General features: G+C 40.7%; 1 protein-coding gene across 1 annotated transcript; it reads right to left on the bottom strand.

The window, feature by feature from the left end:
• Window positions 1-1,126: 1,126 nt before the first annotated feature.
• Window positions 1,127-14,247, bottom strand: LOC117525432 (sterile alpha motif domain-containing protein 9-like). The gene is given in 11 exon segments (XM_034187293.1): window positions 1,127-2,416; window positions 2,419-2,518; window positions 2,521-2,607; window positions 2,609-2,623; window positions 2,625-2,659; window positions 2,662-2,779; window positions 2,781-2,807; window positions 2,809-6,879; window positions 9,219-9,273; window positions 13,863-13,936; window positions 14,233-14,247. Coding segments are annotated over 9 exon segments (4,569 nt in total). The 5' UTR covers window positions 9,243-9,273; window positions 13,863-13,936; window positions 14,233-14,247; the 3' UTR covers window positions 1,127-2,324.
• Window positions 14,248-15,558: the final 1,311 nt, after the last annotated feature.

Genomic DNA, 15,558 nt, shown 5'->3' with positions numbered 1-15,558 from the left:
ACTATGCACATACATACAAATACTAAGATTTTATTCTGTCCTTTTATTTAAATATTGCACCATTTCCCTCTTTACACTGTTTTGTTTTTTTATAGGTCAAAGGGATACATGCTATTTCTTTGGATCAAGTATACAATGACAATACAGGCATAATTGAACTGAAAAAAAATTGAACAAACATGATTAAAAAATATAACAGGTTAGTTAATGCATAAATGCTTTAAAATTCTCCATATTAAATACATAGGAAAAACTAAAAAAAAAAATGTCTAAAAATGTAGCAAAAAATAAAAAACAGGCAAAAAGTCACACTTTGTCATTAACAAACAAAATGATATTGTAATAAGAATAAAATATACAGCATTCAAACAGGTGCTTAAAAATAAATGTTTTAAAACTACATATTTTATAGATGTATATGAAATATTAGAGATAGTTTTAGTCAATGAAAATGTCAAAAAAAGACTTTCAAATGGCAGCATTTGATGTTTATCATTGACAAGTGATGATTTGTGGCATAGAACAGAAACACACAGGATAAAAGGTACACAGTACAAAACATCCATCCATCCATCCATTTTATTCCGCTTTATCTGGAGTCGGGTCGCAGGGCAGCAGCTCAAGCAAAGCTGCCCAGACCTCCGGATCCACACACACCTCCTCCAGCTCCTCCGGGGGAACCCAAGGCGTTCCCAAGCCAGCTGAGGATGTAGTCCCTCCAGCGTGTCCTGGGGTCTTCCCCGGGGCCTCCCCCCAGTGGGACGTGCCCGGAACACCTCTCCAGCGAGGCGTCCAGGGGGCATCCGAAAAAGATGCCCAAGCCACCTCAACTGACTCCTTTCGATGTGGAAGAGCAGCAGCTCGACTCCGAGCTCCTCCCGAGTGACTGAGCTCCTCACCCTATCTCTAAGGGAGCGCCCAGCCACCCTGCGGAGGAAACTCATCTCCGGCCGCTTGTACTCGCGATCTCGTTCTTTCGGTCATGAGCCAATCTCATGACCATAGGTGAGGATCGGAACGTAGATCGATCGGTAAATCGAGAGCTTTGCCCCCCTACTCAGCTCTCTCTTCACCACGACGGTCCGATACAGCGACCACATCACTGCAGATGCTGCACCGATCCGTCTATCGATCTCACGCTCCATCCGTCCCTCACTCGTGAACAAGACCCCGAGATACTTAAACTCCTCCACTTGAGGCAAGACGCTCCACCGACCTGAGAGGGCAAAGCACCTTTTTTGCGGGTGAGAACTTTTTAAATGGCAATGTTAAATAATTTATTCCTCAGAATATAAAGACAGATTTAGTACATTGCATGGAAACAGTGCTACATGTATCTTCACATTTCATATAGTAACAAAAAAATCTTTTCCCCCAAATTACACTGATTGATGAGTTATAACAAAATAAGACATGAATCCTCAAAAACTCTTAACTCTGGAGCACATTGCCCCACAAACCAACCCCACACAAATATGGTGAAAATATGCAAGATGAGGCTGTAGTACAAGTTGGATTTCCAATCCATAATCATTGCTCAGGAAAGAGTTGGGATTGTGGCTTTGGACAATTGGAACAAGTCTTTAATTAGACTTTCCTTAGTGAATATATTTCACTGAAGTAATTCCTCACTTTCTACCTGTACTATGACAAAAAAGTTTTACTCAGTGTTTTCTATCTCCAAAGGCAAGCAATGAAAGAACTTTATTGAAAATAAATGCAAGAAACAAGAAAATAATTTGGCTAAAACATGCCTTTTTCCATTTTTGCTTTAAAATACAAACATTATATTGAATTTAAATTCAACTTCAAATATATTTTCTTAGGCACATGGTGGATCAGTGTGTGACATTGTTACCTGATAGACAAGGTCTGGGTTCACTTTCCTACCAGGTCCTTTTGTATGACATTTGTGTTGGTTGCCTCCCGGGGCTCCGGCTTTCTCCCACTTTTAAGACATGCAGGTTTGGGACAACTGGAAACTTCAAAGTGATCATAATGTGAATGTGTTTATCTGTCTATATGTGGCCCTGTGATATCCTGGTGGCCTGTTCAGATTAGGAGTACCCACCTCTTGCCCGTGCCGCTGGGATAGAGTTCAGCTCTCCAGTGACCCTTAAATGTATAAGGTGAATATAGAAAGTGCCTAATATTTCCTTAGGATACATGTATTAAAAATCTAGCATCAAAGATAAAAACAATAAATGCAAAAGGCCAGCACAAGTAATATTTCATCTCAACAGCTTTACAAAGTATAAAATCTTGATTAAATGCGTGGTTCCACAATGATCGGGTTTCGCAGGATGTTTAGTGGGATATTCCTCTTATTTAATGTCAAGTGCAACAGGGCCTTTCATTGAGAAACCATGAAGCATGACACTGTTTGACTTATTTGGACATCCACTAAGCTGACTTTAAACAGTGGGATAACTTCAACCTTCAGATTTGGAATGAAGTATCCACCAGTGATTAATTTTTCGTTTACTACACCAGTAACCCTCTCAAGAAGCTCCACCACCGTTCATGTCTCGTCCATATTGTGCCATTTTCCCAATGCAGGAGAAAGTCATCATGCTCAGCCTTAGTAGACCCTTTAATGTATCGGGCGGTGTACCAGCCGTTCAGTAGCCCTGCTTCTTACCCAGGAAGAAATGAACACGGGCCATTTGCCGTTGTACACATCCATCATCTCTGCATGATATGACTTCCTCATGGCTGAAATGTAAGCGCCCAGGCTACTACAGTCCGGAAATGTGAAATGCTGCTGTGGCCACAACAACCAAGACTGCAATGAAGTGTAAGGATAAAGGAGTCACTTTGTAAAATGGGCCTATTCAAAACATGGCAAAGGTATTGAAGGAGCTCTTTGTAAGGGAGAAGTTGTTGTGATCCTAGTTTGATACAACTCAACACAACATTGACATAGATGAAGTTGATCATGTCTGTCACATTGGTCCAAGGGTGGCCCAAAATTACTTTGTACCGCTTGGCAATTTTCTCCATTATTTCATTTGAGATGTCTTTTGAAAGACAATTCAAAATCCCAGAAAATGTATCAGCTTTTTGCTTCTCCAAGAAATGTCTGGCCTGGTGCACCACCAGCATAGGGTGTGCATGTTTGTTCATCAACAGTTCTTTTGACTCTGTCTTGCAGAAGCGGTTTGCATATTGTGTGAAGCATTTGAAAAGTTCCTTTTGGACTATTTGCTCACGAATGTCTGTCATCCCAAATCTGGAACCCAAGTTGACAGAAAAATTTTCAAGAAAGTCAAAATTTTTCTTCATCCCATTTCTGAGGCTGTAAAGTAAATCCTCGGACTCTCTGAGAATTCTGTAGTAGTGTGTGTGTTTGTTCCGCCTCTGATCATTTTGCTCTACATCCTGAAACTTGAGGTTCCCTGAGAGAACTTCACCCATTATGTCGTGACGAACTTGTTCTTTAGAAAACACAGGAGTCTTCTCCAGCACTTCAGTGATAAGCAGTCCCACCTGAATTTCTCCCACACACCCTGAGGTATTGAAAGGGCTATTGTCTGTCTTGGTTTTTAATCGCTTTGCTGACTCCTTCTTTGCAAGACTCTGTGTTTCTTTAAATCCATCTATTGCTGACTGACCCATTTTGAGAAATGTCTTTAGTTTTTCAGGTGTAATAGGTACGTCCTTCTCATTTTCAATGGCAGACTTCAACTCATGCTTGAAAACCTGTGCCATTGTGTCTGCAATATATGAGCTGTCTCTGGAAAGCTCTTTTGCTTTCCGTGCCCACTTCTTTGCCTCTATGAAGTTTTTCTTCTTTAGGCAATAGTACCTGGCTAGTAACTGAGAGATGACAGCATCTTTTTCAAATCTCTTTGATGCATTTGACAGTACTAACTCTTCATCGCCTGGAGTATCACTTGCAATATGTTGGATAAGTGGGGAGAATTGAGATTCTTCCACTAGGGAATAACGCCTCTTCACCAACATGGAGTGAATATTTTGCATGAGCATGTCCTTGCCTTGTGTACTGTCATAGAGCTCGTTTTTGGTCAGTAGTAAGTTGGTAATGTGGGCTTTGCTCACTTTGTGCGTGGACGAAAGCTCCAGCAAGCAATGCAAAGCAATCTGTGGATGCAACATTTTTACAGCTTTGAATACCACCATGCCTGCAACTTCAATGTTGGAAATCAGAGTAGAAAATTTCCCAAATCCATCTTCAATTCTGACAGTTCCACAAAATGGTTTTGTCTGAAGACCAAGAAATTCCTCACAAAGAGAGACAGAGAGAGAAGCATGCTTACAGTACACATTCAACAAGGCTAAAATAGCCAAGAGTTTTGCATGTCTTTGGCTGATGTCAAAGTTCTTTAGGGTGTTGCGGACTACACCCTCGATGTACTCTGTCTTAAAGTTCTCTTTCATGATCATGAAGCCATAGAATGTGTTTGTGTTCTTGTACTCTTTCTCCATTTCTTTAAGTTTCTGCACAAACTGTTTTTGCTCCTCCTCTGAGAGATTATTTCCAATGAATACAGTGTCTCCAGGTCTCTCAGTCTGTCCAGAGGACTCAGACCTCATGCAGTTCAACACAATTATCTGTGCAGACTTGGATGGAATGTTCTTTGTCATGTACTCTTCTTCAATAAGCCGCTGTAACTCAAATACTTTGTCCATGTCATCAAACTCATCTATCATCAGCATAACTGGGACTTGAGGCAACTGTTCTTGAGGTGACTGCTCTTTCGGGGAATACAATAAAAGTTTGACCACTTGTGCAGCAACTTCCACACTATCAGCTTTGCTGTCTTTGAGGACAGCGCAACGGAATTTGTCCTTAAGAGTCCACAAAGTGTGCATTGCCAAAGTTGTCCCACCACATCCGGGTACATGCATGAGGTTCAACAAGACACAAACTTTCGTCAAGGTGCACAAATCTGGAATGGCTGTGTTGATGATAAAATCAAACTTATCCCGTTTGATAAATGGTGTGGACCCAGGCTGCTCTGAGAAATAGAAGTTCCACCATGAAGCTGTTTCTCCTCTGTAGAAGTTCTCTTCAATGGAACGTATGTCCTCATTTCCTCCTTCACACTGGTTCATGCACAGAACATCTAAGGTATTCAGACTACTTTCCACTTTCTTCTCAAGAATCACTTTTCTTCCCCCACCACATGTTAGGAAATGCCTGGACCGACGATTTTTGGACACAAGACTTAGAATGGTGCCATTGACTTCAGAAAACCTGAGCTCATATATGCATCTACCAGAAATGTCGATCCCACAACGACATTCAAGTGCATCCTTCCAGCAGGTAAACACATCTTCATTTTCACATATACAAAGGATTTGCTCTTGGCCTTGGAGCTCCTGCCAGAATGTACTGAAAGTCTCAACAATGGGGTCCAGTTTGTCACTCACTCTTGACAGAAGTAAGAATATGACAAGGAATCGTTTGTTTGGAAGAACATCTTTCCGGCACAAGAATGAAATCACATCTCGAACAGAGGCCCCTTTTTCCATTAACCAGTTCTCCGTGTCTGAGGGTTCTTCACCCTTGGTACCTCCATTGCAGACCACCCAACTTGTGTTTCTGGTTAATTTCAGCTTTATTACAGTATCTTCAACACCATCAATAATTTTAAACGCTGATGGTAAATGCACATTTGTTGTACACTGCTTGTCAAAAAAGAACTGTAATCCCTTTTCAGTTGATTCTGGATCAAAGTCTAACACAGCTGTTGGATTGAGCGCCACAAGAAATTCTATTGAGTCCAAATGGATTTCATGTGATTTGTTTGTTACGATCACATACCGTTCAAAGTGAGACTTATCTAAAGAACCTGATCCACCAGTTATCATCTGACTTAGTCTGGAGCCTTGATAACTACATTTAATCTTGTCAACTCTACTCTCTTCTGCTTCTTTTCTGTACTCCGATAGTTGCGGTATGTTCTTCTTAAACTTGTCAAACTCCTGAAAACTCTTTGGTTTGGCAGATGTGGTTTGTACCAGAAGATTTCTGCTGCTGCCTCCATCTCTTACAAAGAATTTTTCTGATGGTTGTGTGTCACTTTTGTTTGTGTCTACATCTGTGGCCTTTTTCTTTGCTTTTTTGTGATCACTAAAAGTGACGTAGTAGTTTTGTTCACATATAATTGAGTTAGGAACTATGTCAACTTCTATCACATACTTTTCAGATGATGTCTTGTCCTTACTGAGAACCTCAACAAATCTGGGAGGCTTGATACAGGTTTGAGCAGCATTTTCATGTTTATATTCAAACTGATCCTTAATGGCAGATTTTAGTTTCTTTGTAAAAGCCTCTTTGTCCTTAACAACCACTCCCAACACTTGTCCATGAGTGAAATTTGGCATATCCCCAATTCCAAAGTGTATGGTGCCATTGGTGCGGCTGTTCATGCAAGCAGCTGCAAAGCGAATGACCTCAGAAGTGAACTTGCTCATTTGAGTTTCTTCTGTGGTATTGATGAAAGCTTTGTACTCATGGCAGGGCTCAATGAAGTCTGTGGCACCTGATTCTGTAATATCAAGAACATTGCTTTCTATATATCTGTATGTGTCATGATACCTATTAAATGGATAGGGCTTACATGGTCTTCCAGGCTGGTTGGCAGAGCTTTCTGACTGCTCGTTTGATTTTAGTAGCTCATCTCTAGCATGAATGATAAGCTTTGTTGGGCCAAAGGTTAAACCCAAGTCTTTTAAATCTGTTTTATCCAAAACATAAAGGACTTGCCCATTAACGTCTTGCTGAAACAATGAATCGGCAACTGTGTCTTCCACACCGTCCAGCTGGAGAATCCATTGCTTCACTTGATGTTTACTCCAGTCTTTAATGTCAGGAGGCAGTTCCTGATCTTCATGTTCCTGATCTTTATTCTAAAACAAAGATGACACATTCATTTCACATTTTTATCACTCAATCACTCCCTCATCTTCAACCGCTTAGTCCAATTAAGGGTCGCGGGGAGGTGGAGCCTATCCAAACAGTCATAGAGCGTGAGGCGGGGTACACCCTGGACAGGATGCCAGTCTGTCGCAGGGCCACATATAGACAAACAAACACATTCACACCCACACACACACCTACAGACAATTTAAACTTTCCAATCCACCTAACCTGCATGTCTTTGGAAGTGGGAGGAAGCCGGAGCACCCGGAGAGAACCCACGCAAACACTTTTTTCCCCACTTATGGTTAGTGGTTGGGTGAAGCCATTTATTGTCAAACAATAGTGTTTCCTCTTTTTAAATCAAAATGACAAGAGAACTACCCAAATGACCCTGGTCCAAGTTTCATACCCCTACAAAGAAATACAAACAGATGGCACATATAGTAATCTGCATGGAGTAGCAGTTCTCAAAACTGAGTGACTGTGCAAGAAGGAGAAGAGTGAGGGAAAGCCACCAAGACACCAGACAACCCAGGAAAGGTTAGGGGCTTATGTGGCTGTGTTGGAGAAATGGTGCACAGTGCAAGCTTTGCATTTTTCATCACTACTCTTAGCTTCATAGTGGAATACAGCAGAGAAGATTTTCTTTCAACCAAAACAGATCAGATCCAAGCTTGCATCTCAGATGTACCTTCTGACAATTGGTAGCTAAACTTTCAGGTCTTTTTAAGAAAATCCTCATCTATACCACTTCATCATGAAGATGGATAACTGGTGATACAAAATGCAAAGCTTGCACTGTGCATAATTTCTCCAATCACAGACACATTAAGCCTATAACTTCTCCTGGGTTGTCTGGGTGTCTTGGTGGCTTTCCTCACTCTTCTACTTCTTGCACAGTCACTCAGTTTTGAGAACTGTCTACTCCATGCAGATTTACTATAACGTGCCATATTGTTTGTATTTCTTTGTAGGGGTATGTAAACTTTGGATCAGAGTCATTTGGGTAGTTCTCTTGTCATTTTGATTTAAAAAGAGGAAACACTATTGTTTGACAATAAATGGCTTCACCCAACCACTAACCATGAGTGGGGAAAAAAAGTGTTTGCATGGGTTCTCTCCGGGTGCTCCGGCTTTCTCCCACTTCCAAAGAAACGCAGGTTAGGTGGATTGGAAAGTTTAAATTGTGCGTGCAGGTGTGAATGTGTTTGTTTGTCTATATGTGGCCCTGCGACAGACTGGCGTCCTGTCCAGGGTGTACCCCCCAAAGTGCCATATTGTTTGTATTTCTTTGTAATTGATCTAAATAAAGTCCAAGACATATTCAGTGGCAGCTTTACCATCAGAGAGCCTCGTCCACAAACTACCACAAAAGACTCCAAGCTGTCATTGATGTTAAAGGGGGCAACACACAGCATTAAGAACAGGGGTATGTAAACTTTTGATCAGGTTCATTTGAGTAGTTCTCTTGTCATTTTGATTAAAAAAGAGGAAACAGTTGTTTGACAATAAATGGCTTCATCCAACCACTAACCATGAGTGGAAAAAAAAGTTTTGTGTTTTCATTCATATTCTCTTAAAAATGGCTAAAAAAGCTAAAATTCTGCCAGGGTATGTAAACCTTTGAGCACAACTGTAACTGAGATGGTGAGGACTTTCCAGGCATGTGAGATGCAAATACAGAAACACGCTTAAAATGGGGGGAGCTTAAGAGGGCCATAGTTGGGGAGTTTGGGGGGCACCATGTTAATGCTTCACACTTTATTTCCTGAAAATAAAGTGTGAATGACCTAAATGAGATGGTGAGGACTTTTCAGGCATGTGAGACACAAATAATGAAAAATGCTCATTATCCACTCATATAATTGCAAACACCTGGGTGTGTCAATTGTTCATAAGTGTGTGGAAGCTAACTTTTTGGTTAGCTGTGCCCACCACTGCTTTTGATCAATTCTGAACATTGGCATGGAGATGGACGTATGCCACCTTTGTACACAAGGCCCCAGGCCCGGCACCAACAGGAAGCCCTGGTTTCCCTAATCCAGGCAAGATGACTCTGTCCTTATCTGTGGATGTTATAATGGGACTTTCTGAATTGTACTTTGTCTGTCCCCTCACCTGAGACCAACTTTCCAAGTGTGACTCTACCAGGAGCAAATGCTTCAGACAACCACAGCTCCCAGGATCACTGGAGCACATAAACCCCTCCACCATGATACGGTGGCAATCCAGGGCGAGAAACATCATACAATAATTCCTATAAATGAAACTGAACCACTTTGATCCTAGCTGTATATTAAAACAAGTATTTCAAATGTTACTTTACCTTCATGTCGTCTTTGTCAGCCATACGAGATTGAGCTTCTCTTCACTTCAAATCACTAAAAATAAAGAGAAAAATACATTAATTACAATAAGAAAATATGTGTTCTTGCAATATCCAAAAACCTTAATTTCAAATATGATTTACCTTCATTTTGTCTAATCTGCTGTTTCTATATGTTCCCATTTCCAAAATGAGCACAATATATTTTTAAAAGCCTGTTATATTACAAGGCAGCATCGTGGCTTATGTCCCATTTACACCAGACTGAGACCTATATAAGACCTACAAGATCATGATATTTTGTCAACTCTCACAACTGACAGTCTATTACGACCCAAAGAATCAAGTTGAGGTTGATTTGAGACATGTGAGAGTTTATCAAGACCGATTACGAGACCCATGAGACAGAATGTAAATGTAAACTCTTTTTTATTATTATTATGTCTTTAATTAGATTACAGCTCTTGTTATTCATGATGTATTAATTTACTTTTTTGAAACGTGTTGCAGGCATCCATTTTAAAATTAGCAAATATTTGTACATAAACAATAAAGTTTACCAGTTTGAACATTGAATATCTTGTCTTTGTGGTGTATTCAATTGAATATAGGTTGAAGAGGATTTGCAAATCATTGTATTCTGTTTTTATTACATTTTACACAAGGTCCCAACTTCATTGGAATTGGGGTTGTAGAAGTCCAAAAATAATTTTAACGATGAAGTTCGCCATGCCATGCATCAAATTGTTGTCCATCAGCAAAACAAACTCTGACATGTTTGTTTAAAAGCTAAGTGCCGCCCGGCTTGTGTGAGCATGTGCGCAGTGCGCGCTCACACAACCGGGAAGGTGCTTGTGCGTGTGTGTACTACAAAAAAAAAGACTATTTCCTCAGTGCAGCGAAAAAAAAAAAAATCACGTCAGACAGCTTACAGCGCAGTGGATTTGTGTTGTGTATGTGCGCGCATGTGTTGTGTGTGTGTGCACATGCGCTGTGTGAGTGCGTACGCGTGTATGTGCATGCATGTGTATGTATGTGTAGGGGTGTGTTTGTGTGTAGGTGTGTGTGTAGAGTGCAATGGTAGTAAGCATATGGAACCAAATTTCCATTCTAAATGGAAACAAACTGCACTCTAAATGCAACACAAATGGGATGAATAAGCCATGTCATATAACATAAAGCACCAATCAAATGACAAGGATCCACTCAGCTGTTATATAAACTGTATTATTTTAAGGTGTATAGAAGTTAAATCGCACTCAAACAGGTCTTTTCCCACTGTTGGCGCTCAGTTGACTTGACTGCAATTTGTTTGTCTACTTGTCCTGTAGGACAAGTCCTGAAGTGATTAATGTCTATGCCTGCTCTGGCTGTTGGATTTTGTGATTTGTCTACAGTACTGTATGTGCAGAAACTGGTACCATGCAAAGTGTTTTTTATAGTTGTGGTGTCAGTGATTTCTCTGAAAACTGTTGGGCATCAAAATAATTTGGAGACTGGTGGAGCCAGAGGTTGTTCCAAAAACAAAAATTGGAGAACCTTGACGAGCTGAAGACCAGACTTAAGAATGCAGAAGAAGATGTCACCCATCTGTCCATCTATCTTCTACACCCACTTGTTCCAGTTAAGAGCCATGTGAGGCTGGAGCCTTCATGGTCCAGTGGATGTCAGTGATATATAAAAAATAATAGTGATAAATGATTTTGGCCATGTGATGATATTCCTGTATTAACTTGTGGAATGTAGATAAACTAATTCTTAAGAACAGAGCTGCGGATTAATTGCAAAGTGTGATGTTGTGTCATGATGACTTGTTTTTAAAGTGATAGCTGTGTTCATTTTGATGCAGTCACGGTAACAAAAAAAAAAAAAAAATTATAGTTGGGTTGGAGCGTGCGTCATCTTCTCTGTATGGAGCATTGCTCCGAGTGGAGTTGCACGCACCGCGCACTGCTAACATCCACCAGGTGGTAGAAAGTCCATACCTCCTGAAAATAATATTCCCAACTTTTTCCAATATAAGAAATACAGCTACATTTTCAGGCCGTCTGTAAGAACAGTGTCATGGTGGAGTTTCAGACATACATGCACACAGCCAGGTGAAGAGAGTATCGTGGACAGTTTCACATGCATGTTGATGGTGGCAGTTAATGTATAACTGGAATAAAACCGTATCATCATCCCGTACCGACAGCAGACTCGACACACATCAGGATCCTAAATCTGACAGAGTCTCAAAAAAAAATAACACTTGAGAGCGAAGTATCTGTCTCCTTTCTGTATGGAGCACAAAACTGGGCGGCACATACAATGCTCATGTACATTCACGGCCGAGTAGAAAGTCCTGATTCTCCTGAAAATACTTGTAACATATTCCTGACTTTTTCAAAGCAGCTGCTTGCAGGTCCACTGATCTGAATGAATGTTCGCCCTTTTTTTTTTCCCAATCACACATGGGGAGCGGTACGACCACTTAAAAAATTTCATTTAAAAATCAGACTTGCCGAGAAATGGCAAGTAAACCGTTTTCTGGAAATGCACTTGCTAACCAGCCGAGCGAGAGGTTTAATGAGCAAAAAAGTACGTCAGTGACAACTAATCATGCCCACATAAGCATGGATAGACTTACAATCATGAATACTTTGATGTTTTGTTGTTGAATGGCACGTTAAAGTGTATGTGACACGATATGTAATGTTTTGGTTTTTTTTTTTTTTTTAGTATTTAAGACTAAAATTAAACAACTGTTTGAAATTAATGCTTTCCTGGTGTGCAGTTACTGAAGAGATAAATATTCAGATTTTTAATTGGGCGCAACTAAAAATCAGGAACTTCCAGGCGAGTCATGAAATTGGAGAAGGAGGAAGTGACATCAGCCGGAGAACCATTAACAAATGGGACTGTTTGCAATCGGGCGTATTTCTGTGTGGTAAGTACTTCATTCTGGAGTTATACCGGCTCGATGTGGCTTTTATTAGAACACTGGTGCAGGCGGAATCAGCTGGTTTCAGTTTCCTAAGATCACATGCGTTGGAATGAGTGGATTAAACAGATAAGTGAGCCACCCAGTGACTCGTCCATCCCGTCCTCAGCACATTTTTGAAAACAGCTGTTTTGACACTGACCCACTGAGGAGAGTGAGACTTGAGCTGGAACCACAGGTTTGACAGCTATGGACCAGCGGGCTAAACACGCTACTTTCTTCACACGCTTTGAAGACTGTGGCTTAAACAGTGATGCAGCTACTTTATTAATTTTTACGGGCTACTGACAGCCCCGTTAACACCAGAGTGGTTCGAGTCAGTGCTGCATGGTATTATACGTGTCAAAATGGTTACATGTGGCAGGCTGAACCCTTTGATTGGCAGGTGGAACACTATATTGACAAGCACGACATCGAGCGTGCACATGGTTGTTGTGCGGCATCTCCACGCCACACGGTGCCAAAACTGAGTATTTTCACTTTTTTGTGGATCATGGGATAATCTGATCATGTGCTGACAGAATCCACTGATACTTGCGGTAACTGAGACATAATGAATGAGACGCTGCAAGTCTTTCAACTTGCGGTGCAGAGAAGCCCAGTGGAGGAAGAGGATGCTCCTCTCACAGCAAACTCGAACCAGCACACACAAGACACCCAACCAACAGATTATACCTGTAGGAGACCGTGCCGGTCCCAGATCGGCGCAGCAGAGGCTCGAACCAGCACGCACAGACGCTCAATCAATGGTTTTAAAAGTGAAAGTTTATTCTATTATTCTATAAAATCTATTTGGAGATGTTGAATAAATGTTTGCATTTAGACCCGGTTTTCAACTGAAAAATGAAAACTGGGACTGAAAATCCTTCTTAAAAATATGTAAATCAAAACCTTAGGTCAACATCTACAAATAGACAGTGAAAACACTTTAACTTTTGAACCTATTTTGAACATCTTTTCAGCAGTTGGTATAGGACAGTTTTTTTTTCTTTTCTTTAATGTTTTTTCAACTGAAAAATGAAAACTTGGACTGAAAAATCCTTCTTAAAAATATGTAAATCCAACCTTTAGTCAACATCTACAAATAGACAGTGAAAACACTAACTTTTGAACCTATTTTGAACATCTTTTCAACAGTTGGTGGAGACTGATTTTTTTTCTTTTCTTTTAATGTTTTTTTCAACGAAAAATGCTTCCTGGGATAAACTTGGGATCACGGTGTCAAATTCATAAGAAATTCAGAAGAATCCTCTCCCAAGATGGTGGACAAAAATATGATGGAATGGAGCTTGATGTCCTTCCTGTTTATTTACATGTATGATCACAATTCACTTTAAAATAAATAATAATATAATAACCAATAGCAAAGAATTATACAGCCATCTAGAAATAGAGTTATGAAGACAAAGAAAAAAAACTAGCTAAGAAGCACGAAAAAAAAAGTATTTTGGAATAATTAATCTGTGATAAAATAGCTGAATTCCTAAATTTATACCGGTGTTAATCATGTTATGTAAGAGGAGAAAACGTATTCTCAACACCTCTAAGTCAACAACAAGAACTGAAGCTGACAGACCAGGAACTGAAGGCGAAACGTTTTAAAGAGAGTCTGAACCAAGAATAAATGCCATAAATAAACGTTGACAGCAGGTTTTGCTGACTCACAGTCGTTCATGTCGGCTTTCTGCGCTGTCCTCGTCCTTTCTGGGTTTAAAACTGCGAAGATTTACGGGTGCTGCAGACAGAATAAATCACGGAAATAAATACTTCACTTACGAAGAAACGAAACTCGAACCTGACGCCACTTTAAAAAGCATTAAAAAGCACATAAAAAAAAATTATTCCCGACAATACAAAATGCAATCAATAGCGCATTATCTTTATATTATATGCGATTTAAAATGTGCAATGAAAACCCTGTGAACGTACACGATATTAAATATGACCACTGATGTAAAGCTTTTAAAAAAAGATTATTATTATTACTAAAAATGCAGAGAGTATCAACTACAAAAAAGTAATTCTCCTCACCCAGAGTATTCCGACTTTCCGCACGGTCCCTGTCGTTTAACGGCTGATTTAAAATGAGAGAAATACAGTCGGCCGGGGAAACAGACTGGTAAAGTCACGTCTGCCCGTGTCACGTGATCACGTACTGAAACGGTCACCTTTCTGAACTCTATGCTGACCACGCCCAGCAATCACGTGCATTCTATAGAGGGTTTTCAATCACGTGACCGATTTGCTGCAGGACAAGTGCCGTCTCCATTCTGGATTACAAGGAGGCTGGCGCGTGATAGAACAAAGAAGAGAATGTACGGTTATTACGATGCTTTAAATGCTCGAGATAAATTATTTATCGTGATAGATGTGTAGTAGTTGGTTCAGTGGATCCATATCTTATACCAGATAGTGAATTTAGTGGTGATGTAACAAACTGGCCGACAGTATCACACTGTGATATTGTGAACTAGGAAGCTGCCGACCAGGTCAGCCTCGCCGGCCTCCTGCAGACCATCACAGCGGCGCTCCGAAAGCGGAGGTCGTCTTGAAGTCCTGAGCGATTTCTCTCACCAGGCGCTGGAAGGGCAGCTTGCGGATCAGCAGCTCGGTGCTGGAGGACCACAATGTAAATAAGCATCCGTCTTGGAAGCGTTCTTGTGTTATCCTCGGCAGTATTTTTATGTATTCTTATATAATTTTATTGCCAAATAAAATAAAATTCTGGGAGCAGTGGATTTCTGGTAGTGGCCGATCTCTCTCAGCGCCACGGTGCCGTGAGGCTTCTTCACACCGACGTTAAAGCTTCTGCAATTGTTCGCCAAATGCACGTAGTGTAACACAGCGCCCACCACGTTGTAATCCAGAATGGCCACGGGACACAAAATGATGTGACCGATACGTCACATGAAACCCCTCTATTCTTGTTAGAGGTGGGCGATACCGGGAAATTTGGTATTGATCCGATACCAAGTAAATACAGGCCCAGTATCGCCAATATCAATACCGATACTGATACTTTTTCATATTTAAGCTTCATAGATCCAAAGGATCCTAAAGACCTGGGACAGAATTTCGCCAAACATTGTACGTGACAGCAAAACACTTTATTATCGCAATCAACATTTTTGTTTAAACAAAATATCACTCAACACAACTTAAAAGAAAATCTCCTGAGGTAGAGGGCTGACAAACCACAATACAAGGGTGCGCTGCTCCGTGTTGTGTGACACAGCGCAGCACTGCTCCTACAGACAGAGAGTAGACTTTGATGAATCTGCCTGCGCAGCAGTCAGTGTGTGCGGGAGAGAAAAAAACTTGAGTATCGATCTTTTTACACAAGGATCATTCAATATC

The sequence above is a fragment of the Thalassophryne amazonica genome, chromosome 14 (genome assembly GCF_902500255.1).
Source record: "Thalassophryne amazonica chromosome 14, fThaAma1.1, whole genome shotgun sequence".
In the NCBI taxonomy this organism is placed as follows: domain Eukaryota; kingdom Metazoa; phylum Chordata; class Actinopteri; order Batrachoidiformes; family Batrachoididae; genus Thalassophryne; species Thalassophryne amazonica.
Note: the sequence above shows the minus strand (reverse complement) of the source record. Positions and strands in the feature narration are given on the sequence as shown.